The sequence below is a fragment of the Rana temporaria genome, chromosome 12 (assembly GCF_905171775.1).
Source record: "Rana temporaria chromosome 12, aRanTem1.1, whole genome shotgun sequence".
Lineage (NCBI taxonomy): Eukaryota > Metazoa > Chordata > Amphibia > Anura > Ranidae > Rana > Rana temporaria.
Window position 1 is genome coordinate 114,993,373 of NC_053500.1, and position 27,141 is coordinate 115,020,513.

Consider the following 27,141-nt stretch of genomic DNA (forward strand, 5'->3'; position numbering starts at 1 on the left):
ATCGATGTCGGTGAGGAGGATGGTCCTCATACCTAGATGTGCCTGATTTAATCATCAACCATGTGAGTTGTAAATGTTGTTCCTTCATTAAATGTAACCATATTGCTACACTTATGCCTCGTACAGACGACCGAACATGTCTGCTGAAACTGGTCCGCTGACCAGTTTCAGCAGACATGTTCGGTCGTGTGTACGGCCGACCAGACAGGTTTCCAGCGGACATTTGTCCACCCGACCGTTTTCGAGCGGACAAATGTTTCTTAGCATGCTAAGAAACATGTCCGCTGGAATCCTGTCCGTCGGACATGTTCGGTCATCTGTACAGACTCACCGTACATGTCCGAGCGGCCGCCATCCCTCGCATGTGTCGAATCACTTCGACGCATGCGTGGTAGCATTGAACTTCCAGGGCCGCGCACGTCGCCGCGTCATCGGCGCGGCCTCGTCACCGCGTATCGTGTACGCGCGGATTTCTGTATGATGGTGTGTACAACCATCATACAGAAATCTCCGGCCGGACATGTCCGCTGAAAATGGTCCAGCGGACTGTTTTCAGCGGCCTGTCCGGTCGTCTGTACGAGGCCTTAGAGGTGCCTCTCTTCTATTTTATACTCAGTTGTGACATGACGCTACTCTTATATCAAGACATCGCTTGTATATCAAGTCAAAATGTATTTAAAAATTTTACTTGTCTTGCAAAACGCTCTCAACCCGAGTTACTCTCAAACCAAGGTTTTACTGTATTATCTTGGCATGGATATTTCTGTGGCTCAGGTGTATCATTTTGTTTATTTAACAGTTTTTTTTCTCATCATTGTGAAAGATTTACTTTAAAGGGGTTGTAAAGGTTAAAGTTTTTTCACCTTAATGCATTCTATGCATTAAGGTGAAAAACATCTGCGCATTAGTGGCCCCCCCGAGCCCCCGTTCATTTACCTGACACCTCGAAAGTGAACGCACTTGCTTCTCGGCCAGGCTTCTCAGGTTAATTCATTGGTTGATTGAAAGCAGCGCAGCCATTGGCTGGCGCTGCTGTCAATCACATCCAATGACGCGGCACGCTGGGGGGTAGGGCCGAGTGATACAGTACCCCAGAAGACCAGTTTCGGGGCCACTCTGTGCAAAACGAGCTACACAGTGGAGGTAAGTATAACATGTTTGTTATTTAAAAAAAAAAAAAAATCTTTACATATCATTTAAAGCTCTTTTGGCCCTACTTCTCATGTGGGTCAAATGAGTGCACTTAGTTCTGCACTCCCGTGACCCAGATTCAGCCAACAGTGGGCTAAAGACTGCTGTCATCTAACATCACAGACGCCATGGAGCTGGTCAAAGCTCTGCAAGGATCCTGACAATAATATCATGATTGGCCCAAGTTCCTGACCAGTAGCTGGCTCAGCCTCTCAGCGCACCACCAAGAGCCTAAGCCAGAAGGTCCTGCCCCTTCCACAGCCAGACAGTGTAGAGCCTGCAGGGAACAGCATATTTGGATTTTGGTTTCCCACACTTCTCTTTTGAAGTGGAACTCCTGAATCAATCAGCTGATATTGTTAAATTGGAATTCCATCTACTGTGGAGTAATTGTACTCTATGATTAAACTATAGTATGGAGCGAAATATATCATATGGAAGAACGGATGCAGAATCTCTCCTGGTAGTATTGCATGTGGAATTAAAATAGTGTGCAGCTGTCTTCTTCTTTTTTTGCTTGCAACCAGAGAGAGGTGACAAGACCTAGAATTTTGCCTGCACCCACAGTTTAACCACTTTCCGCCCGGTCAATAGTAAATTGACGTCCGGGAAGTGGTTCTGTAATCCTGACTGGATGTCTATTGACGTCCAGCAGGACAACATGCAGGCGCGCACAGCGCGGCGATCAGTGATGCGGGGTTTCAGTCTGACACCCTGCATCTCCGATCTCGGTAAAGAGCCTCCAGGCGGAAATGGGCACTGACTGGAAACAATGTAAAGTGATGCCCAGCAATGCCACCATCAGTATCAGTGCCACCTCTCAGTGCCCATCTATACCCATCAGTGCCCACCAGTGCGGATCTGTGCCACCTATCAGTGCCAACCATAAGTACCCATCAGTGCCACCCAAAAGTACCCATCAGTGCCGCCTATAAGTGCCCATCAGTGCCGCATACCAGCGCCGCCTATCAGTGCCCATCAGTTGCGGAGATATGTGTACCGGCTCCATAGAGAGCTGGTCAAAATCTCCTGCTATTGCAAATTTGATCCGGGGAACCAAGCCTAAAGCTTGGTTTTAGCTAGAATTCCACTTATTTGAACCAGTTTTCCAGTGAAAGGATTTGCAATTCTGCTCAACCATTCTTGTGACATCCGCTATGCATCCAGTAGGTGACAATTGAACTCTGTGGACTGCTTTTATAGCTTGCGGAGTCACTAGCATCACCAAATGCTAATTCATTTGTCCAGTCAGAAGGAGCGCTGAACCAAAAGATGGATCCCATCTTACGTATAGCAAAGGCGTGTTAGGCACAAAACAAGCTGAACAAAGTTCTAACTTCTCTAAACTGAAAAAAACTGTTCGGTATATGGTAGACCATGTCTGAAAACTGTTCTGTCCATTCAGTGGACAGAACAGCCCACAATGCCTGGCATTGGTCAAGATAGTGAAAACTGCTTTAAGCTATTGTAGCAAGGTATCACTTTCTATATGGTTAAAAGACTAACGTTTACAGATATAGAAGGAACTTAGCTCCCTCCAGTGGCCAATTATTGGATAGCCACCTTCTATTTGGTTTTACACTGGTTCAGCGAGGAATTGTGGGAATCGAAGTACAGGGAGATAACGACTCCATTGCCCTGGTTAATTGATAGACTACAATACCCAGAGTGCAACTGTGCATTTCCAAAGTACTTTGCACCCTGCACAGCCTGCTGGGGGAAGGAATTTTAGGGGGAGATGGTCTTTGGCGCGCTCTCTCTGGACCGCCTCTTCAACCAAGGAGGATGCCTGTGTGAGGCGCCTCTCCAGAAGCCTAGGCCGGAGTCTCGAGGCCTATCCACGCCTGTGCGGATCGTCCATTGGGAAAGAAAGGATCCCTGATGGAGTGACCGGACTGTGTCCCAGCTCAGCGGTGACCTGTGTAAGGACCGGGGATTGTCGGTGCCAGAAAGACAAGGCCTGGTCTGGTTGGATAAGACGGGCACCTGCCCAAGTATACTGACTGTATTGCAGGAGGGTGACTAATTTAGACTTGCCTTTGTGATTTGATTACCCGGGCATTATTCATCAGTTTATTTGTTCCCTTTTCCAGATTACAAATCCACCATTGTGCATCACCGCATGCAACTAATATACGTGGGAACAGTTAAAAACGATCGTATTGACGTTTGGTCTGATTAACCAAACTACCCTGGTGTGGTACCTGATTTAAAGACTGCCTGATAGGCAAAGTGAGTTGTTGATACATTATATATATATATATACACATACAGTATATATATATATATATACACAGTATATATATATATATATATATATATATATATATATATATATATATATATATATATATATATATATATTTCTAGCTAAGTGTTTGGTTATATGAAGCTGCACAGCATTGTTGTCCGTAAGAGCTGGGTGAGGCCTGGCTGAGGGGTACTTCAGTGCGAATATATCTTACTGAAGGAATCCCTTTGCTGTGCACTTACACAGGTCCGTATAGTCATTATAATTCAACCTGTGATTATTTGTTGCTATTTTTGACTCTTGCAGGGCCCTGTAAGTAGTCCACTATTTGTTTTACCTTTGTTTTGCTTACTTTTTTGTTTTACCAAGTAAAGCTTCCTTAGTTAAGTGCAAATCTGTGTGCAGTCTATTATCCTGTGGGACCGGTGCAAAACAAAGTAACAATTTATTTGCATATTTACTGTGGTGTGATAAAATATTGTGCTCCCCAGCAGCTAGTGGGGTCCACAATTCTTACTGATACCAGTTGTGTCAAGGGAGGGTTCGAGCCAGTTTCAGGGCTTGATAGCCAGAGCGTAGACCCAAAACAAACCAGCATCTCCTTTGGGGGTAGTGCTACACTATGATAGTGCATATTACATTTGATATAATTTTTCAAATAATATTTATACTCACTTGATAAATACTTGGTCACGCAAAAGGCCACTCCCCTCTACAATCAAAATACTGTCCGGGACATCCTCTTTGATTGGGTTAGTAAATATGCAATCCACACTTGCAGTTTTGTCGTATTTGACGTCTTCGATAGGCTATAAATAAAATGCATATATAATCTGTATTATTATTATAGTAGTAATAATAGTGGTGATGGTAGTAGTTTTAATATGCAAAATAATATGTATAAATTAAAGTGTATGTAAACCCTAATAATGAACTTCTCTTTGCTTCCTTTCAGTCTGTTAAGATTACTATTCAGAGCTTTTTGTTATATCCATGGCAGGTGATCCTGCCAGAATCTTGTGAAATGGTAACTTCCTGTGCTGCGTTTTTGAAGCCTATTGAATGCCTGTCAATGCTCTGTATTTCTTACATGTATTGAAGCGAACAGTGTTGTTCACATGATTGCATTTGCTTCACTTTGTGGTGTGTTGCACCAAAATGTATCTCACAAAAAGTCTTTGCCTGGCTTTACTGCTCCCCAAACGTCTCCATTAATGTCAATGTAAATGCTCTGCAAGGTCACCACAAATTACCCTATGGTGCATTTGAGATGCTATTAGAAAGCTTTACTAGCCAAAATTATTGTAAAATAATTTATACAAAAGAAAACCAACACAAAAGAAGAACCTGGAAAGCATCTAAAATGCCTGCAGAATACATCACTAATGAATAGTAACATAATAGGTACATTAATGGGCATACATGGGAACATTTAAAAGAATGTCTGAATGAGCCCTCATAAGTTATTATTGCTCTCATCTCTCTCTCCGTGGACTACAGTACCCTTTCCCTTTCAGCTTTTGTCAACCTTTTTACTTCAGAGAAACCCTTGGAATAATTTTCAGATCCTGGGGAACCCCCTGCTAAGACCAAATAATGTGAAAAATGCCACCCATAACCACTTAAGGACCGCCCACCTCATATATACTGCTGCAGGACGGCCCTTTTGCATGAAACGTCCTAACTGTATGTCGTGTCGTGCAGGAGTCACTGCTGGCGTTTGGGTACAACGTTGCACGATCTTCCCGTCCTTAAGTGTTTAAAGTTATGGTCAAAATGTGCCATTATTAGAGATGGTCAAAATTCTACCTATACAAACACCTAAAAGGGTAAATGGTGTCGCACAGAGGCGTTGGCCTCAGATCTATGCAGGCAGTATGAATTAGTCTGTTGCTGCAGCTCGAGGAACCCCTAGTTGATAATGACTGCTCTATAGTATATGTTCTAATCCCACTCTCAGCACTATGTTGGTCTTGTATGGGAGCTTGCACAGAGTTAAGGACCTCATCCCTTAACACACTGTTTGGAAAAATACAGTATGTGGGTATAGTGCCTTTTTCCCTTCCTCTCCCGCTTTTTCTCTCTCTTCCTTCCTCTTCCTTCCTCTCAATATGAAAACTAAAAGGCTCATTTATAATAGTGAACTAATATGGCTATACGCTCTTCGCTATACTTCGCAGACTGTATGCTACAGCATCCCATTCATAAAATGTGCTTCACGGAATACATTCTACGGAATCCTATGCAGCAGAGAGAACTCTGTAATTAGAAAAGAGCCGATCAGATGATCGGAATTTCCAATGAAAAAAAGTCAGATGGAATTTTTTCATCGGATATTCCGACCGTGTGTATGCCCCATCGGCCTTTTTCCGTCGGAAATCCGTCGAAAATTCGGACGGACTTAAAAAGAGAACATGTTCTCTTTTTTCAGACGAAAATGTTGTTCGTCTATATGGAATTCCGACCGAGAAAAAAAATCATGGCATGGAACTTCCTTTTTCTAGGCTAGTTGTAGTGTTGTACATCACCGGGATTTGACGGTCGAAATTTGGTGTGTCCGTGTGTATCCAAGACAGCTTGAGCGGAATTCCGTTGGAAAAACCCGTCGTGTGAACGCGGCATAAGAGGTCATAAGAGGCATAAGAGGTCATGTGACTGCGCTATACTGCTGGCTTTTTTCTTTCTTCTACTTCTGTTTATTAATATTGCAGAAGTCGGGAGCCAGAGGAGCGCAATGCAATGTTGTACCGCAGACTGCTATTTTATAAATGCTCAATCGTTTTTTGTTTTGTTAAAGCAGTGCTATGACCCACGGCATGGCCATACCTCTGTTTTGTAACTAGACCCCTTATTGTACCTCTGGACATTGGGGTGCAGTAAGAAGATTGAGTCCTACCCTTATCAGCAGTGCTGGATTCTTCAGCGTAGTCACTGTTTGTGCTAGCAAGCTGCCTCCCTTTTCTTCGGTACACACAGCTACAACTTGGATCATGTTGTCTGCAGTTATGGCATCTCTATAAGCAACATATGGTAATTTCATCTCAAGAGGTTTCTCTGGAAAACAAGTACATAAATAAAGGTTATGAAAAGGCATCAAAGCACAACAAAATATGGTTTTACATTTAGGCTGAAAAAGTACAGATTCATCAAGGTCAACAAATAGAAGACGCCCACAGTTCATCCAGAGTAAGGCTAAAGACCCATCTAATGCATGGTCTAGTTTGCTCTAACAAAGGAAAAACTTCATACATGCTTCTCTAGTAAATGTGCTCAACTTGTGGCCACGGTGATATGGCTGTATTCGGGACATGGGCCTTGTTTTTCACACATGGACTGTAGTAAGTCCATGTGTGAAACACAAGGCCCATGGGCCGAATACAGCCCGCCAGACCATTTCATGTGGCCCTCACACCCTGGGCTTTATTTAGACTGGAAGGTGGCAGAACAGTGTTCCTCCACTTCTCACCCTGCACTCCCCAATCACCACTGTCACTTGTAAACAAAGAAACCTTCTGTGTTTATAAGGACAGATTTATTTTCAGTGGCTCTTACAGATCCCTGTCTGCCCTGCCCCCACAGTGTGGACAAGGGAGATGCAGATGTAGGTGGAGTGTGGGATGGGGTATCACGTGGTAAGCTACAATGTGATCCCCATCTGTGCCGGCCAATGATCTCCCTGCAAGTGAGAGAGAAGTGGCATCAACTCCATTTCCAGAAGGCACTAGAGCCGGGCTGGATAGGTGAGGTACCCCTGAAACTGCACTCTATACATAGCTCATCCCTGAACTCTGCATATAACACACTCCTGGTATTTATTGCCCCTTTAAGATCCTCCCACTCTTAGTGCCTGTTGGCCACACCTACTATTTAATGCGGTTTGGCAGGCAGGGTGGTGGGGGGGGAGGGCATGGGGGGGGGGCATGGTTGATTTCCTGCACCTATTCTCTGTGGGGAAAAAAAACTTGGATACATTTAATTAGTCTTATGCCGCGTACACACGATCATTTTTCGGCATTGAAAAAAACTTTGTTTTTCAAAAATGTCATTTAAAATGATCGTGTGTTGGCTTCACATCATTTTTCAGTTTCTGAAAAACGACCAATAAAAAATTCGAACATGCTGCATTTTTTAACATAGTTTTTAAACAATGTAGTTTTTCGGGTTGTAAAAAATTATCGTGTGTGGGCTAAAACGACGTAAAAAACCTGCGCATGCTCAGAAGCAAGTTATGAGACTGGAGCGCTCGTTCTTGTAAAACTACCGTTCATAATGGAGTAAGCACATTAATCACGCTGTAACAGACAAAAAAGCTCAAAAAAAAGATAATTTTTTAAAAACTATGGTGTGTGGGCAACATCGTTTTAATGATGAAGTTGGGAAAACGTCGTTTATTCGACATGCTGAAAAACTTTTTTTTTCATGCTGAAAAATGATTGTGTGTACGCGGCATCATAGATACAACCGGACCTTTTAAGGTCAACCATAATTCTGATGCGGCCTGCAATTGAGTTTGACACCCCTGCAATTAATACTTATAAACATTAATTAGAGGTACATTTAAACGCACATCCAGCCTTTTTTTTTAAAGCAGAACTCCGGTCATCTGAAAAAATAGCACCTTGAGAACGGCTTCCACCAACACTGTAAGTGTAAAAAGTTCTCCTTTAGAAAATGTTTTTATTTACTTTATTTAACTTTTCGTGTCATTTGTTCACAAATTGCTAAGAATAAGTAAACTACCAATAGTCTTTCACTGTGGCAGACGGATTTGTAGTTTCAGTGGGCAGCAGGGGTGCTAATGAGCGCTCTCATAGTCCACTGACACATCCTCAAACAGAAAGCCCGTATGGAGGTATGGGCTGAAAGCTGGAGGAGATGTCCCATATCACACCCGTGATCTACTGATCATTGGTGCAATGCTTTAAGGCCCCATGCACACGAGACGCTGGTAAACTCGAGTTCAGAGGCATTTGGGCATTTTTTTCAACTGCCCCTGAACACATTTAATGTTATCCTATGTGTCCATGCACACATTCACGTTTTTTTGAGTTTTAAAGCAGTTGGGTTTAGGCTCGTTTTTTCAGATGCAAAATTTTGGGTTCAGACGCAAACGTTTTTGCGTTTCAAAGCTTTGGGAGGGTCTACAATGTCTTTGTTATGAACGCTGATAGCCACAAACGCGGTAAAACGCTGCTAAACACAGCAAAACGCCGGCTTTTGCTTTTGAAAACTTGAGTTTACATGTGTTTGCATTTGCTTCTCGTGTGCATGGGGCCTAAGATTCCTGTAGGAAAAAATAAATGCACATTTTCTTGTTTCTGAAAAAATATATGCATTTAATATTTTTTCTGGTGAACTTAGACTTTTATTGCTATGGGGAGTGAAATAAGCACAATATTATTTTATTCCTCACTCCCCAGCATCCGTTTATCTCTAATACTCCTGGTATGTAGGCAGGCCCTTGGAATTCTGGTCCTACATTATACATGATGACATCAGGCTGTGACCGGAGAGAAGTGGCTTTGGAGACTGATTGCACTGTAGGAAGGAAGCCTGAAGGAGCCAAAAATCATTTTAGTCCCTTGAAAATATGGGCAAATAACCCTTACAGTGCAGGGAAAGGGTGCTGTGTGAGTGTAAGGTGAATTTTAAAGATGCAAGGAATTTAGGTTTAAAAGAAAATACAGGATTGGCTAGGTCTACCCAACTTCAAGGAAAAAAGTTTCCCTTCCCTAAAAAAAAATAGTGCATGGAGTAAGGATTTCTGATAATAGTGTTAAGGCTAGTTAGTGTGTTTGTAAACCTCAGACATTATATCTGAACAAATTATATTCCTCTATAGTGTGTGCTTGTCTCAATTCCGAGCACTAAGTATCATTTCTCTCTGCTACACTGTTCCTCTGCTATCTGCTTGAGTCACTTCTGACAAGTTTTCCTGACACCAAGAGAAAAAAGGTGAGAGGGGAGAAAGCTCCAGTACACAGCCTGTGATTGACAGCCTCAGCTATCTTCCTGTGTGCTACTTTAAGGGGTATGTGTCCCTTCTTTCCAATTAGCTCTCAGAGTAATCCTCACTTAATTCTGCAGTGTGTAATTTCAGCTCTCCGCCCTCTTGGATCCTGGCGATTACATGCAAGTGCAGTCTTCATCCAAGGCCGATCACTCACAGGTAACTGCTGCATGGTGATTACATGTGGGAAGCTCTAACCAGGCGTAGGGTCCATGACAAAAAGGCATAAACCGGGCATAAGGTCAGTGACGTATAGGGAATTAGCAACATTGGTGTTAGCTAATCACAGTGGTCACGTAATCAGTTGGGTCTTTCTGCCCCCCAGGCATTAAAGGGATGACATATTAGTAACATACTAACCAATGTTCATCTTCAATAGGAATCTTGTTTTTTTATTTATTTACCATTTGTAGAACCGTGGTTTTATGTATTCCCTGGCAGTAAAATTCCCTGTGTGCAATATTTACAGTTTATGAATTTATATATACATACATACATACTGTACATTGTACCTACCTTCATTAGGTCCTAGGGAAACTGAATGGGATTCAGTAAGAAAATCTTTAACTGGTTTACTGTTGTATATTATGGAGGTGGCTGTCATGTTGATCTGTATCTTCTGGGGGTCAGTTACAGTGTTTGTGAGCATCAAGGTGACTGTCAGGTCTTCACCAACTTGTGTTTCAGGGGCCTTTTTAAAACTGCCAGTAAATAAAGGTTTTACAGGAGCAGAATCATCAGCAGAATCTGATTCGCGCATAGACATTCCAAACGCTTCAGATGATCTGGGTGGCTCCATTATATTTCTTGCTTTTTCAAAAATCTCTCTTTCTTTATCAGAACCTGCAAACAAATTTGATATAACAGTCAGTGAATGTGGAACCTTGAAATTTTTTTTGGAGCTGAAGAGCAGAAAAACCTGGAATGTACCGGAACGAGTCTAAACACGCATAAACATTAGACACGTCTAGCGTTTGACTGTTAATGCATTCCAATGGCTAGGAAAAATAATACTGGCCAGCAGAATGCAATAATGCTCAAACGCTAGGCGCCCCTAAACACGTACACCATATGTGGCTTTAACCGCGTTTTTTAAGCAGCAATTTCCTGCCAGGAGTGCTGGCATTCTGATGGGCGTAACGGACGCCCCATGTGCATTAACCACTTATAGATCGCCGTACGACGATATACGTCGGCAGAATGGCACGGATGGGCAGATGGACGTATATATATGTCCCCTTTAAGAGCCCAGCCGTGGGTCGCGAACGCTCCGCCGGCGGCTTGCTCACAACCCAGTCCGAAGCTCCGTGACCGTGCCCGCGGGTCCCGAGGACCTGATCGCTGCGGCTGTCCCGCTTTTGGGCCGCAGGAGCTGAAGAATGGGGAGAGGTGAGTGTAAACAAACCTTCCCCGTTCTTCTCTGTGGCAATGTCAGTGATCGTCTGTTTCCTGATATAGGGAACGACGATCACTGACGTCACACGTCCAGCCCTGCCACCCTACAGTTAAAAACACACATGAGGTCACACTTAACCCCTACAGCGCCCCCTAGTGGTTAACTCCTAAACTGCAATTGACATTTTTTTACAGTAATCAGTGTATTTTTATAGCACTTTTCGCTGTGAAAATGACAATGGTCCCAAAAATGTGTCAAAAGTGTCCGATGTGTCTGCCATATTGTCGCAGTCACAAAAAAAATGCTGATCGCCGCCGTTAGTAGTAAAAAAAATAATAATAATAAAAATGCTATAAAACTATCCCCTATTTTGTAAACGCTATGAATTTTGCGCAAACCAATCGATAAACGCTTATTGCGATTTTTTTTTTTTTACCAAAAATAGGTAGAAGAATACGTATCGGCCTAAACTGAGGAAAAAATATGTTTTTTTATATCTTTTTTGGGGATATTTATTATAGCAAAAAGTAAAAAACATTGCATTTTTTTCAAAATTGTCGCTCTATTTTTGTTTATAGCGCAAAAAATAAAAACCGCAAAGGTGATCAAATACCACCATTAAAAATCTCTATTTGTGGGGAAAAAAAGGACGCCAATTTTGTTTGGGAGCCACGTCGCACGGCCGTGCAATTGTCAGTTAAAGCGACTCAGTGTCGAATCGCAAAAAGGGGCATAACTTGCATATTGGTCCGGGTCTTAACCGGTTAAGCCTTATAGTGAAAGTTCAATTCAGTAGAAGCCTGTTCTACACTTGTGTCAGATCTCTGTACGGAATTGTTTGGAATAAGTATTCCAAACAAGTATTCCAAACAGTATTCCAACACTACACACTGACCGCTACACTATACGATGACCACAACACTACACACTGACCACTACACTACACACTGATCACTACACACTGACCACTACACTACACACCACACTACACTATACACTGACCACTACACTACACACTGACCACTACACTACACACCACACTACACTATACACTGACCACTACACACTGACCACTACACTACACACCACACTACACTGTACACTGACCACTACACTATACACTGAGCACTATACACGGACCACTACACTATACACTGACCAAAACACTGCGCTACACACGGACCACTACACTATACACTGACCACAACACTACACACTGACCACTACACTACACGCCACACTACACACTGACCACTACACTATACACTGACCACTACACTACACACTGAGCACTATACACTGAACATGGTGGCCGGAGCACGGGGTCACAGAAAATGAAAATTAGGAGGATGGAGACGAGGGTGACACACACTGGCGCTGGATTTTGCCCCCCAAATGTTGCACCCCCCACGCTACGCCACTGCAATGCAGCCTCTGCTTCTCTCTCAGAGAAAATTCTTTCTTACATCTTTACATGCATATAAACAGTATAAAGCTTGGCTTGTTTTTGGAGTTTTATCCCCCTGACCCATTTTTTTCTTCCCTTGTGCTGCTTATTTCTTAATCATATGACTAGTATATAACTCAAAAGCTTCAAGCAAGATTTGAACACTTTATGCTGAGCCAAATCAAAGTAAAAGATACCTTCAGGGTATTTGTAGTCATTAGTTACATCCTTGCGTTCAAAGGCACCAACGGCTTTGGTGCTGGTGAGCTTCCCTACACCTGCAGTATCGGTGTAAACCTTTCTTTTGGTTCCATCTCTACTTTTTACCCAGGTTACTGTGTCGGCATTCACTTCAGCAAACACAAATGGTGTATCGTAAGGTTTGTCTACATCTCCGTTCTTCACAGCATACAATGAGGTTGGTCCTAATCGGTATATACCTGTATGAAAACACAGTCATGTATTGTTTTATAGTATAACATGATTAGATCTGCGATTAGGTAAGTGTTAAAAATTATGGAATGTAATACTTCATAAGAAAGTTCTCCTTAATCTTACATTACATTACATCAGTGGTTCTCAACCATGCTAGTGCCGTGACCCCTTGATAAAATTTCCCAAGTTGTGGGGACCCCTAACAGTAAAAATGTTCGTAGCGTGGGTTGTCAGCACCCAAGGCAAAACAAGTAATTTGCGCCCCTAACCCTTACATTTGTGAAGTATTAAAACCCATATGGTACATTTTAGTATGTACCACTCTTTGTTCTCCTTTCTTTCCCCTTTTTTCTCTCTATCCTAATTTCTTCTTCTTTTTTTCCCCCATCCCTCAATCTAGCCGTCTTTCTTGCTCTTTCTCTCCCTTTTATTTGGTGTTCCCCCTCTTTTGCTTTCCTTTCCATGTAATCTCTATTTTTATTCCTTCCCTTACTCCTTGGGGGTGGGGAGTTGGGATTAGTGGCAGTGGGGGTGGGAGAGTTGGGTGAGTGGCAGTGCTGGTGGGAGAGTTGGGATGAGTGGCACTGCTAGTGGGAGATTTGGGATGAGTGGCAGTGCTGGTGGGAGATTTGGGATGAGTGGCAGTGCTGGTGGGAGATTTGGGATGAGTGGCAGTGCTGGTGGGAGATTTGAGATGAGTGGCAGTGCTGGTGGGAGATTTGGGATGAGTGGCAGTGCTGGTGGGAGATTTGGGATGAGTGGCAGTGCTGGTGGGAGAGTTCTGATCAGCCAACATAGGTGCTCTTGATCAAGGTCATTTGCTGATCTGAGAACTGTAGTGGGGACTTTTAATGGAAACTATAATCACAGGTAGTGTTACTCACTATGTCTCCCACTTCACATTCCTGACCAGTCAGCTGACCTAAAGTCTCTGCCCCCCCCCCCCCCCCCCCCCAGCCATGTTGTGAACTGAATGGGAGGCTGAGTGGGCGGCTGTGGGCTCCAGGGACAGCCCTGCTGGGTGGCTGCAAAAAAGGTTCAGGCTTCAGGAATAGCCCAGAATTTGGTGACCCCTGGCAAATCATCATTTGAACCCGAGGGGGTCCCGACCACCAGGTTGAGAACCACTGCATTACATACACAGGACACAGAATTAAGGTAAAATATCTTCAGGAAATCAGACAAAAAAAAGTTGTAAGGACAGCCCAAGATAATTTTTCCCAGTCCTAGCATGCCTTGGTTTTATGCTATTGTCCTAGGAGAATCAACATCTCTCCTCTGCTGGAAGAAAAAGCTTTACTTTTCTCAAGATTTGTTTTTCCCACTAGCAAGTTTCTGTAGTTGCTGCGGAATCAGAAGGGGCTCGTTTTGCAGCTTTCCAGATCAGCTGATTCTTGACATTGCCACGCTATCACAGCCTCTCCCACCACCCCCTCAGTAGACTTGGACCTCTGATGGTTTGCAAGGGTATTTGGGCTACACTCAGGGCCGGTTCTACCACTAGGCAAACTAAGCAGCAGCCTAGGGCGCACTGCTGCCTAGGGTGCCCGGCCACTGGTGTTCCTACTCTCTTCTCTCTGCAGCAAGCAACTAAGTCTCAGAACAGCTGCCGCTTCATTTGCACATAGTGTCAGACGCGCAACGGCGGTGGAGGACTGTGTTTGTGTCCTAACTCCTGAATGAATGGAAGCAAGCAAACATTCATTAATGGGCACTGGTAGGCTGCACTGATGGGCCTGGTAGGCTGGATTTGATGGGCGCTGGTGAGGCTGCATTGATGGGCCCAGGAAGGCTGTATTTGATGAGCGCTTCATTAAGAAGGTGGAGTATGCATGGACAGGGCAAAGGGGGTAGGGTTTTGCCTAGGGTGTCAACAATCCTTGCTCTAGCCCTGCCTACACTGCTACCTCCCATAATGATGAGCGCTTCATTAAGAAGGTGGAGTATGCATGGGCAGGGCAAAGGGGGTAGGGTTTTGCCTAGGGTGTCAACAATCCTTGCTCTAGCCCTGCCTACACTGCTACCTCCCATAATGAATCACAGATGGTAGTAGACATTCCTGCTTCTGCAGTTTTGCTGTGAGTACCCCTCCTGGCAATACCTAGAGCATGACAGTTGACAAGCACAATGGAAGCATTCCCTGTAGGTCCTGTCAGCATGCAATCCTCTAACCGTTTTGTTGGGGAGGGATGGGGGGAGGGGCTTGCACTGTACCTTCTAAAAGGCCTGATGCTAATAGCCCAGATCATTGTCTCCTGCCTGACTTGCAGTTAGTACCCCCAGAGTCTTCATTTTCTTAAAAGAGCCCACAACTTATTAAGATATTTCCAATGTAATTTCTATTGCATCCAGTCCTGAATAGTATTTGGTCTAATTCAGAAAAGGTCTTTGCTTCTCCTATGCATTTTTCCCAACAATACTCTATGGAGGAGGGGTTCCTAAAGAAAAGGTCTGTCCCTGTTTAGACCCTACCATTTCCTTTTGGAGACTGTGACTATATCCGTTGTGGACTTCCCAGAGTTTAAGCACCCAGTGAATAAAAGGCTAGAAGCCTTATACTCCCTAGTAGGTACAGCCCTGCAACCTGCTATTTTAGGCATTTGCATTTGCTAGACCTTGGGCGTCTCGCCCCAGGGTATGTCTCAGGATCCTGGATCTATCCTAACAGATCCCTCTGGCTCATGCCTGTAGCCCCTACTCTATTGAGTACCTCTTAGGTACTGTATTATTTTATTAAAAAAAATGAATAAGGAAGAAACTCTCCAGGCAGGTTTCTCCTATATTATAGGACAAGATCTGGAGACCTTACAATATATGGTCTGCTTATTATATCAGGCCTACTCCATTTACAGTTGCAGCTTTAAACATATAAAACTAAAAACAAACTGTGGAGAAAAGTTATAAAAATGACTATACATGGATTGATATTAATCTGGTTCAGCAGGGACTGGTCGAATTTCGATCTATGTATGGACAGGCTGGCTGTACAGAAGTTGACCGATAACTGATCGATGTCTTTAAAACCAGACTGTTGGGTTTTCCCATCCTGTCAGGTTTTTCTGAATGATCAGTGCCACTGGGAAGTGACACAAAGGCAGCATTGATCAGTGTATTCTAATGGCAGAGAAGGTTCCCCGCTGTCAGCAGCGTATCGTATTGACGCTACGCCGCCGTAAGTTAGAGAGGCAAGTGCTGTATTCACAAAGCACTTGCCTCCTAAGTTACGGCGGCGTAGCGTGAATGGGGCCGGCGTAAGCGCGCGTAATTCAAATGAGGATGAGGGGGCGTGTTTTATGTTAATTCTTGGTGACCCGACGTGATTGACGTTTTTCCCGAATGGCGCATGCAGTGTGCATTGCTCCAAAGTACGCCGCAGGGACGTCATTGGTTTCGACGTGAACGTAAATTTTGTCCAGCCACATTCACGGACGAGTTACGCAAACCACGTAAATTTTTCAAATTTCCACGTGGGAACGACGGCCATACTTAACATTGCATGCGCCTCCTAATAGCAGGAGTAACCTTATGCCAAAAAAGCCTAACGTAAATGATGTAAAAAAATAGCGCAGGGCGTACGTAAATTAGTGAATCGGCGTATTTAGGTCATTTGCATATTCTACGCTGAAAACGACGGAAGCGCCACCTAGCGGCCAGCGTAAATATGCACCCTAAGATACGACGGTGTAAGAGACTTACGCCAGTCGGATCTTAGGCTAATGTCGGCGTATCTTGCTTTCTGAATACAGAAAAAAGATACGCCGGCACAGCTTTGAATTTACGCGGCGTAATTCAATGCTGAATCTGGCCCTCAGTTTTGCCAGATCTCGTTCGAAGGGCCGTGACATCACTTTCGTAAGTTTAGAATTCACAATGTAAGGTAAGTATATTTTCTAACTTTTTTTTCTGCAGGGTTTTTTGGCGATAGAAACCAGGATAATAAATAGACAGGGTAACCCTAATGTATAAGGGGCATTTGCAAAACATTACAATGTATGCTTTATCCTTTGAAGTTATAAATCTAACATACCAGGATTCAGATCTGCTGATCTGTTTTTGCCTAGCTTCAAAAGGATCAAAAAGAATACATAAGTAGATGCTATTGTTCACCAAACGTATCTATTTCAAAGTTTTTCAACTCTCCAGTCCTCAAGGCGCATCAACAGGTCATGTTTTCAGGCTTTCCATTATTTTGCACAGGTGATTTGATCAGTTTCACTGCCTTAGTAATCGCCACAGCCGATTCATCTAAAGGAAATCCTGAAAACATGACCTGTTGGGGGCGCCTTGAGGACTGGAGTTGAGAAACACTGATCTATCTATCTATCTATCTATCTATCTATCTATCTATCTATCTATCTATCTATCTATCTATCTATCTATCTATCTATATATCTATCTATCTATCTATCTATCTATCTATCTATCTATCTATCTATCTATCTATCTATCTATCTATCTATCTATTGTATCTGTCCATCCAGTATATGTAATGAATAGAAATATACTTTATGTGTATTTATACAGGGCACATCTTTTTTAACTTTATTCAGTCACATACCCCTGCTTTGTTCCTGTGGAGTTGCATCAACTACTTGCCATCCACCATACTGGAGCCCAAGATCCTTTCTTGCAAAATAGGCTTCATTCCATGCATGGAAGTTCCTAGGAATAGAAAAACGTATACATCATTATACCCTGCTGAATTACTGAAACACAATATTTTGAATGGGCCCTCAAATAGTTATCTTATTAAAGGGTTAGTTAAAGGGTCCATCAAAAAAATGTGCATTGCAATTTTGGTAGATGCTGGAGAATAAAACTAGTTGACAAGTTCCTATATCTCTTATATTTCTCTTATATGTCTCTCAGGGACTCCATTGGTGTCACATCTGCAACTGAGTTCCTGGACACCTACTGTAATAATTAGGAGAGGGTCACGTTCTCATTGTTGACATATAATAGAATAACATTTCTATACCAGGATGGGACTATTAAGGTACCAAGAATAAAAACAAGGCTTTAGCTAAAATAACCACTGTAGAGAGAGTAAATGATGGTCATCTTGGGCACATCTAATGTAAGGCCTCATGCCCACGGACGTTTTAAAAAAGGCTGTAAAGCTAGTGCAGACGCCAGGAAAAAAGCGGCGTTTTTAACGCAACTGTTTTCCGCGTTTTGCATTGAATTCAATGCACATTTCGCCTCTCTAGCTTTCAGCCGTGTTTTTCTTCCTCTATTCAAAATCAATGGTTCCCTATGGGAGCCCATTGATTTGAAAAGAGGTCGCAACAGAAGTCGGATCAAGATGATCCGATCTGTGGGGCGACTCGTGTGCAGAGAATCTTGAAGAGGAACCCGCGAAAATTAAAAAAAAAAAATTGTGTGAGGTTTCCCCCAGGATGATACCAGACCCTTCGGTCTGGTATGGATCTTAAGGAAAATCCACCACACCAAAAAAATATTGTGGGGGTTCCCCCAGGATAGACACAAAAGACCCAAATCCGAGCACATAGCCCGGCAGGTCAGGAAAGGGGGCTCCCTCACTCCCTCCCTCCTAGACCATACCAGGCCACATGCCCTCCACATGGGGGGGGGTTGGTGCGGGGGGGGCACTGTGCCCCCCACCCCAAAGCACCTTGTCCCCATGTTGATGAGGACAAGGACCTCTTCCCGACAACCAGGGCCGGCCTTTGTGGTGTGCAAGCTGTGCGGCCGCACAGGGCGCCATGGGCAACAGGGGCGCTGTGGGGCCATCACAGCTCGCAGAATGTGAGTCACAGTCAGTTACTCACATGATCAAGACAGGAGTCTGATTCTTACGAGTCACAGCAGCAGGCGCTGCCAGGTCCCCCTGCCCTGGGACTGGGTGAAGAGCAACGCATCGGCTGCGGCACCTGAGAAAAATGGCTGCTGCCGGCCCCGACAGGCACACTGCTCATGCGCCGCAGCTGCTTGGGAAAGCCAGAAAACGGGCAGATGGCGCATGCGCAGTGGCGCCCAAGTGCCGGGCGGCGCCATGTTTAAATGCAAAGCCGCACCATCCACCAAAAGGTATGTCACACTGAGCCCCTGGCCCTGCATGCATCTACTTTTTCAGATAAAAAAATAAATAAAAAGTATTTACTTTTTATAGCCAGCCTACACACAGAAGGGGAGGAGGATACCACAAGGTTTTTTTTTTTAAATGGGTTTTATTACGCCTTGTAGCTCTGTGATTGGTCACAGTCACCACATGGTACAGACGGGGCCAATCACAGCCCATCTCTACCATAAGTGTCCTCAGCAGAGTGTCCCCAGCAGCAGTGACCCCATCAGCAGTGTCCCCAGAAGTCTCCCCATCAGTGACCCTAGCCAAGTGTCCCCATCACCAGTCCTCCCATCAGTGTCCCCAGCCCAGTGTCCCCAGTAGTCTCCCCATCAGAGTGACCCCCATCAGCAGTCCTCCCATCAGCAGTCTCCCCATCAGCAGTCTCCCCATCAGTGTCCCCATCAGCAGTCCTCCCATCAGCAGTGTCCCCAGCAGAAGTGTCCCCATAAGCAGTGTCCCCATCAGAGTGTCCTGTACATGTCATCTTCAGCACTTTTGCCTTTTGCCTCAGTATGAGCTGACTTCAGCTCTCCTACACCTCCCTACACATGTGGAAGGATCTTTAATGCAAACAGTGGGCGTGTAGCCAGGAGTTGTCGCTGTTGCAGCAGCTGCTGTTGGCAGAGTCTGGGTGAGCTGTGGGCTGGATAAAAGACACAAGTGGGCCAGATGTAGACTGAGGGACAGGGACAGAGCAGGTCAAAAAAGGATGCTGTGGAGGCAACATACATCCTCCTCATCAACTGATGACATCATGCCAATCGTAATGGTGCATAATGAAAACCCGTGGCTTTGTGTAACTAAAGGGCAGGCATGAGCCACCTGCTTACTTATATACAATTTTTGATAAATTTTTAGAAATTTTTCTAAGGTACCCCTGAAGAAACCTCAAGCCACCCAGGGTGCCTGGGCACCCTGGTGGAAAACGGCTGGAGTAAACATTTCCACATTTGGTATTAGGGGGAAGAATCATATCCCATCGTTGGTATCATTGGGAGGAATAGTGACCCAATATTGGTGTCAGTGGCAGAAATTGTGCCCCATTGTTGGAGTCAGTTGGCATAATAGTGTTTTGGTTCAGTTCTAGTAATATGCCCAAGGGCTGGATAAAGGCAAGCAATGGGCCACATCTGCCCCTAGGGCTGCAGTTTGGAAATGACTGCTTACGTGTTTAGGTTTAGTGACCCTAAATGTATTAACCCAGAGACAGTCAGATGAGACTACTAGCATTTTTCAGAAGGTTAGCACTGGCAGACTACATACAATATTGATTTTAAACAAAATTGCCTTGGATTTCAACAATTTACATTTCACAGATTAGAAATGTAAACATTCAGCCATGCTCATCCCTAATCTCTTGTTTTTATTACATTAGCATTTAACAGATAATCTGCATTTGATATTTGACAGTTATCAATGAGTAATTCTAAATTATGCAAGATGATTTACTTTTAGGTGTGTTCTTTTTGAAAACAGAGGTGTTGTAATATGCATTTTATGGTAAATAGTTTGGTTAAAAATGCGAAGTATTTATGTCAATCATCTATGCTAACAAAGACATCCCAAAAAAATGAAAGCCCAACCCCCAAAATATATATATATATATATATATATATATATATATATATATATATATATATTTAGTTCTGGATAGAATAGGGAAAGTTTAGAACCTCTGTGTCTGGTCACCCGTGGCCAGGTGACAAGTGCACCCCGTTGGGGTCAGGGATGCACCACAGGGTAGTGAACCCTATAGCCGACTTCCGCTAGCAGAAAGGAAGCGTGAACCCAAGATCACCCAGGGCGCGGAGTCTAAGACCCAGTTTTGTGTTCACCAGAGCCTCTAGTGGTGAGGATGGCCTTGGCCGCAACTGGATCCAGGTCGCGGCCCCCGAGATCCCCTAGGTCACAACCTGCAGGGAGAGAGGGGAAGCAGCCAGCAGGACAAAAGGTGGTGATGGGTAGGCCGAGGTCAGGGCAACAGGCAGACAAGGGTAACCGTGGGACAGGCAAATGGTCAGGGGCACAGGCAAACAGCAGAAGTCAGGGACGAGCCAAAAACGGTACACAGGAAGATGATCGTAGCACACTGCAAACAGGAACTTAGCAAACTACACTATTGAACAGCACTGCAGACCTGTAGTGCAACAGTTAATATAGACTTCCTGGAATGGCCTGGGTGGGGCCATACAGGAAGAGGAAGTGATGAAAAGGAAACCAGAACAGGGTCAGGCCTGAACCAGAACAGAAGGAAACAGGTAAGCTGAGAGACGACTGCATATTCATGACACTCTGTCAACTATCAATAGGGTCTGTGTCCCTATTTGTAAGATTGCTTTTCACTTCTTGTCTGGTGTCAGAAGGTAATGACACTTTTCTACAATGTAAAGTAGTGAGTGTACAGCTTGTATAACAGTGTAAATTTGCTGTCCCCTCAAAATAACTCAACACACAGCTATTAAAGTGGTTGTAAACCCTTACAGACCACTTTTACCTACAGGTAAGCCTAGATTAAGGCTTTCCTGTAGGTGCAAGAAATATCTGCTAAACCTCCACGGTTTAGGAGATATTTGCAAAAGACATGCAACGATGTCTACGGCGCGCAGGCGCACTGAGCGTGCCGTTTCTAACAGCAATAATGCCGTTAGTGTCGGCACCCTCGTGCATGCGTGGGAGTGACGTCATCGCGGCTCCGGCCAGTCACAGCGCCGGAGCCGCGATACCTGGAAGTCACTCCGGGAGAGATGGCGGCAATGGAGGAGGTGAACAAGGACGGCTGCGGGGGCTTCGATCTCAGGTAAGCACTTCATAATGAGCTAGTATGCAATGAAAACTAGCTCATTATGCCTTTGTCTTGCAGGGAGTATTTTTTTTTTACAGAGGCTTTACTTTCTCTTTAATGTCTGAACTGCTGAGAACAAAAGTGAGTACACCCCCAAGTGAAAATGTCCAAATTGGGCTCAAAGTCAATATTTTGGGCCACCATTATTTTCCAGCACTGCCTTAAGCCTATTGGGCATGGAGTTCAGAGCTTCACAGGTTGCCACTGGAGTCCTTTTCCACTCCTCCATGATGACATCACGGAGCTGGTGGATGTTAGAGACCTTGTGCTCGTCCACCTTCCTTTTGAGGATCCCCCACAGATGCTCAATAGGGTTTAGGTCTGGAGACATGCATGTCCAGTACATTGCATTTACCTTCAGCTTCTTTAGCAAGGCAGTGGTTATCTTGGAGGTATGTTTGGGGTCGTTATCATATTGGAATATTGCCCTGCGGCCCAGTCTGCGAAGGGAGGGGATCATGTGCTGCTTCAGTACAGTATGTCATAGTACATGCTGGCATTCATGGTTCCCTCAATGAACTGTAGCTCCCCAGTGCTCACAGCACTCATGCAGCCCCAGACCATGATACTCCCACCACCATGCTTGACTGTAGGCAACTGTTTGCCGGCTTTCTTGTGCATCAATTTTAAAAGAGGCTTCCTTCTGGAACGACAGCCATGCAGACCAATTTGATGCAGTGTGCGGCGTATGGTCTGAGCACTGACAGGCTGACCGCCCACCCCTTCAATCTCTGCTGTATTGCTGCCAGCACTCATATGTCTATTTCACAAAGACAACCTCTGGATATGATGCTGAGCATGTGCATTCAACTCCTTTGGTCGACCATGACTAGGCTTGTTCTGGGTGGAACCTGTCCTGTTAAGCCACTGTATGGTCTTGGCCACCATGCTGCAGCTCAGTTTCAGGGCCTTAGCAATCTTCTTATAGCCTATGCCATCTTTATATAGAGCAACAATTCTTTTTTTTCAGATCCTCAGAGAGTTCTTTGCCATGAGGTGCCATGTTGAACTTCCAGTGACCAATGTGAGAGAGTGAAAGCGATAACACCAAATTTAACACAGCTGCTCCCCATTCACACATGAGACCTTGGCCAATTGGGCCCAATTTGGAAATTTTCACTTGTGGGTGTATTCACTTGTGTTACTAGCAGTTTAAGGCATTAATGGCTGTGTGTTGTTATTTTAAGGGGACAGCAAATTTACACTGTTATACAAGCTGTACACTCACTACACTATTTGTGTCTGTTCAAATTTTTGGCTGAATTTCGCACCTGAAACAGACCAAATGACACACAGGACCCTTCTGCAATTGGGACCGTGGCCGCTCCGGAGGTGTGTCAACCGGTTCCACTGAAAGTCGGTCACACTCTCCTCTCCTGTCAGACTCTGATTGCTTAGTGGGGGATCGATCAGTTGATCCCCACTGAGTGGGCGGATAACAGGTCCGTCTCTGCTCACTGTGCTGAGACAGACCTGTCAGAGCCCCGCTCTCCTCTATGGGGAGATCGGATGAAGCTGGACCGCCTGTCTGTTTTCATCCAATCCCATCCTTCAGACGGATTCTAAATAGGGTCACCATTCGTCTGGATTTGCGGAAAGGATCCGATCGGATAGCAGCAGGTGTCAGCGTACATGTCAACGCTGACATCGGCTGTGCCATTGGGGTGAATGGAGGGTCCGATCAGGTCTGCCTAAAAAATGGACAAGCAGACCTGATCGCAAAGCCTGTGTGAAAGGGCCCTAATGGTCCAACAACTATTTTTTTTCTTTAATTAGGTACAACTGACACACTTACCAAGTGCTGTCCTGAGATTCAGCTTCAACTTTTACACCATTTTCATCATAGACCTCATCAATAAAGAGATTTTTATCAGTGTCATGAGCAGACTGGAAATTTATGATTGTACGAGCTGGTATCCCCAAACATCTGAGTGCTGGGCAACAAAAGAAAAAAATAATATTATTGTACAACTATTTTATATTCATGTCATGTAGATGTCCATTATAGAATTTTTCGTAAACTACAAACGTTCTTATATGTTATAATATATGTTTTATTATCGCTGGTCAACCAAAATAAATTGTAATTCAAATATTTTTTGTACAGTTTTGGGTTGAAAGCCACCCTGGCATTATACTCACCGCTTCAGTGGCCTATATTTCCTACCTTTTATGCCGCGTACACACAATCGGTCCATCCGATGAGAACGGACCGATGGACTGTTTTCATCGGTTAACCGATGAAACTGACTGATGGTCCGTCGCGCCTACACACCATCAGTTAAAAAACGATCGTGTCAGAACGCGGTGATGTAAAACACAACGACGTGCTGAAAAAAACGAAGTTCAATGCTTCCAAGCATGCGTGATTCTGAGCATGCGTGGATTTTTAACCAATGGTTGTGCCTACTAACAATCGTTTTTTTACCATCGGTTAGGAATCCATCGGTTAAATTTAAAGCAAGTTGGCTTTTTTTTAATCAATGGTTAAATAACCTATGGGGCCCACACACGATCGGTTTTGACTGATGAAAACGGTCCATCAGACCGTTGTCCTCTGTTTAGCCTATCGTGTGTACGAGGCCTTACAAATCAAACTCTGCAGCCTGAGACACTCTCTTTGTCATTTAAATCATCTGTGATTTGGCGGATGCCTGTGTCCCCTGCTAGGTGTTGTGATTGCCTTCTCTAAACATTAGGGGCCAGATCCACAAAGAAGTTACGACGGGGTATATATTGATACGCCACGTAACTTCTAGGTTGCTCCGGCGTATCTTTGTTTTGTATCCACAAAACAAGATACGCCTGAAGCTGGGCTAGATCCGACTGGCGTATGTCTTAGTACGCCGTCGGATCTAAGGTGCATATTTACGCTGGCCGCTAGGTGGCGCTTCCGTCAATTTCCGCATCGAGTATGCAAATTAGCTAGATACGCCAATCCACAAACGTACGTCCGGCCGGCGCATTTTTTTACGTTGTTTCCGTGAGGCTTTTCCCAGCGTAAAGTTACCCCTGCTATATGAGGCATACTCAATGTTAAGTATGGACGTCGTTCCCGCGTCGAATTTTAAAAATGTTACGTCGTTTGCATAAGTCGTTCACGAATAGGGCTTTGCGTAGAATTACGTTCACGTCAAAAGCATTTGCTTGTTGCGGGTTAATTTGGAGCATGCGCACTGGGATACCCCCACGTCATTTACGTCGGGTCAAGACGTATTACCATAAAACACGCCCCCATCTCATCCATTTGAATTGCGCGCCCTTACGCCGACACAGTTACACTACGCCGCCGTAACTTACGGCGCAAATTCATCGAGGATACGGAAAATACGCTGTAAGTTACGGCGGCGTAGTGTATCTGAGATACGCTACGCCGGACGTAATAAAGCGCCGCGCTACGTGGATCTGGCCCAAGGTCACTGCAGAGTCCTTAAGGGCATGTTTACACTAGTGGTAAGGTCTGCCACTTTTTCTACACATCTGTGTGTATTTACGGGTTTAAAACCACCTGTCAAATGCCTCTGAAAAGTAATCTGAGTGCTTTTTGCATTTAACAGGTGTTTTTAACCCAGTAACCCCGTAAATACACAAAGATGCATTGAAAAAGTTGCAGTGCAGTCCCATTTTCTTGAATGTGTCATGTTTAGTGGGACCCACCAAGCGTGATAGGGGTTATAATTTCTGTGGCAGCTGCAAAGTTTTTGTATCTAAAAAGGAAGCGTTTTGGGGAAGGTAAAAACCGTGTGGTTTATGGTCCCTAACCACAAGTGTAAACAAGCCCTTAGTGATGTAGGGGTCACTCTGACAAGAAATCAAAGTCAAATTTTATTCAGTCTTTCTGCACATAACACTATCTCTCTTTTCCCGATTTGCTGGACCTTTTTTTTTTTTATTATTGGAGCTGGGCTTCTCAATTTGAAGAAGGGTTAACACCTCTGTTGACCCTCATTTGTGGGATTTCCCCTTACTTTTTATTTGATGGATGTCAGATGACTCACGAATAAAGGAAAATCTTAAAGAAGATCTATCATAATATTTTTGTTACAGTCATGTATCCTATTGGCCAAAGTACATGTAGTACTTTATCCCATGTTGTAAGTGCTCTCTAACTAAAGTTTTAGGGTCCAATCTGTCCCCACTGCTGTGGCTGAACCAACAACAGCTTTGAAGGAGATGACTGCTTCATAAGTACAGCTTATCTCAGCTGTTAGCACTTTCCATAGTAAAGCAGTGACAAGAGGAATGCAGAGACTGACACCCCCCCCCTTCCTCTGCATTCCTCTTGCTGTTACTTGTCTTTGGAAAGTGCTCACAGTCATGACAAGCTGCAGCTATGAATCAGCCCTCTCCTTCAAAGCTGTTGTCAGATCAGCCAAGGCAGGAGAGGAGGGGGGCAGGTTGGAATTTAGAATACAGTAAAAAAGTACTTTGCAAAAAAAAAAAAAATTATAATGATAAATCGTTTTTAATTCATGTGTATTTGATGGTTCTGATAAAGAAGAGGAAACACATATTTTAGAAGTCTGAGACAGATTTTGAAAATTTGTCAGTGCTTTATTGCTTTTCATGTCCCAACTCCCATAGCTGGTGAGTGAGATTTCCACTTCTAGTCTGATGTACTTCTATAAATTTTAGGTTTAACTTTTAAAAGTGTTGTGCTGTACTTAACTTTTTTTTTTTTTAACAATAAAAGTACTTAAATTTTTATCTGACCTTCAAATAATTGCATTTGTTATTTTGAAAAGCCACTATGGAAAAAAAAAGTAATGAAAAAGCACTGGAGGGTTAAAACAATCATTTGCATATTAGGTTTACATAGGTACAGGGCTTTTTTTCAGCAGGAACTCAGGGAAACGCAGTTCCTGCACCTCCAGCTCTGAATGTATGTAATGGCAAGGGGTGCTGGGGTGTGTACTGGAGGGTCTATTAATGCTGGCTGCTGGAGGGGATCTATTTTTACAGGGGGGGTCTATTGTTGCTGGGGAGGTCAGCTGTCGCTGGTAAGGGATCTATTGTTGCTGGGGGGGGGGCGCTCTTATGTTACTGGGAGACATCAACTGTTGAGGGAGGGGGTCTATTGTTGCTAGCTGTTCAGAGTCTATTGTTGCTGGCTACAGTGGATCTATTTTACTTCCTATCATGTACAAATTACTTAGCACCACAAATTGATACTTGGTTCTGTATCCCATACTGAGAGGTGGGTAGGAGGTGGAACCAAGGAATGGTGCTAGGAGGTAGGTAGGGGTTGAACCAACGAATGGTGCTCAGAGGTGGGTAGGGGGTGGAACCAAGGAATGGTGCTCGAAGGTAGGTAGGGGTTGAACCAATGAATGGTGCTCAGAGGTGGGTAGGGGGTGGAACCAAGGAATGGTGCTCGAAGGTAGGTAGGGGTTGAACCAATGAATGGTGCTCAGAGGTGGGTAGGGGGTGGAACCAAGGAATGGTGCTCGGAGGTAGGTAGGGGTTGAACCAACGAATGTG

The 27,141-nt window shown here is 44.2% G+C and overlaps 1 protein-coding gene across 2 annotated transcripts in view; it reads right to left on the reverse strand.

Moving 5' to 3' along the window:
- Window positions 1-27,141, reverse strand: part of LOC120918610 (protein-glutamine gamma-glutamyltransferase E-like) — a 148,841-nt gene that overhangs the window by 97,583 nt on the left and 24,117 nt on the right. For both annotated transcript variants that reach the window (XM_040330283.1, XM_040330282.1), the window contains exons 7-12: window positions 23,456-23,594; window positions 17,289-17,392; window positions 12,493-12,735; window positions 9,969-10,295; window positions 6,339-6,496; window positions 4,118-4,251 (exon numbers count right to left, since the gene is read on the reverse strand). In XM_040330283.1, the coding sequence (XP_040186217.1) occupies window positions 4,118-4,251; window positions 6,339-6,496; window positions 9,969-10,295; window positions 12,493-12,735; window positions 17,289-17,392; window positions 23,456-23,594 (1,105 nt within the window). The remainder of the gene's footprint in view (window positions 1-4,117; window positions 4,252-6,338; window positions 6,497-9,968; window positions 10,296-12,492; window positions 12,736-17,288; window positions 17,393-23,455; window positions 23,595-27,141) is intronic.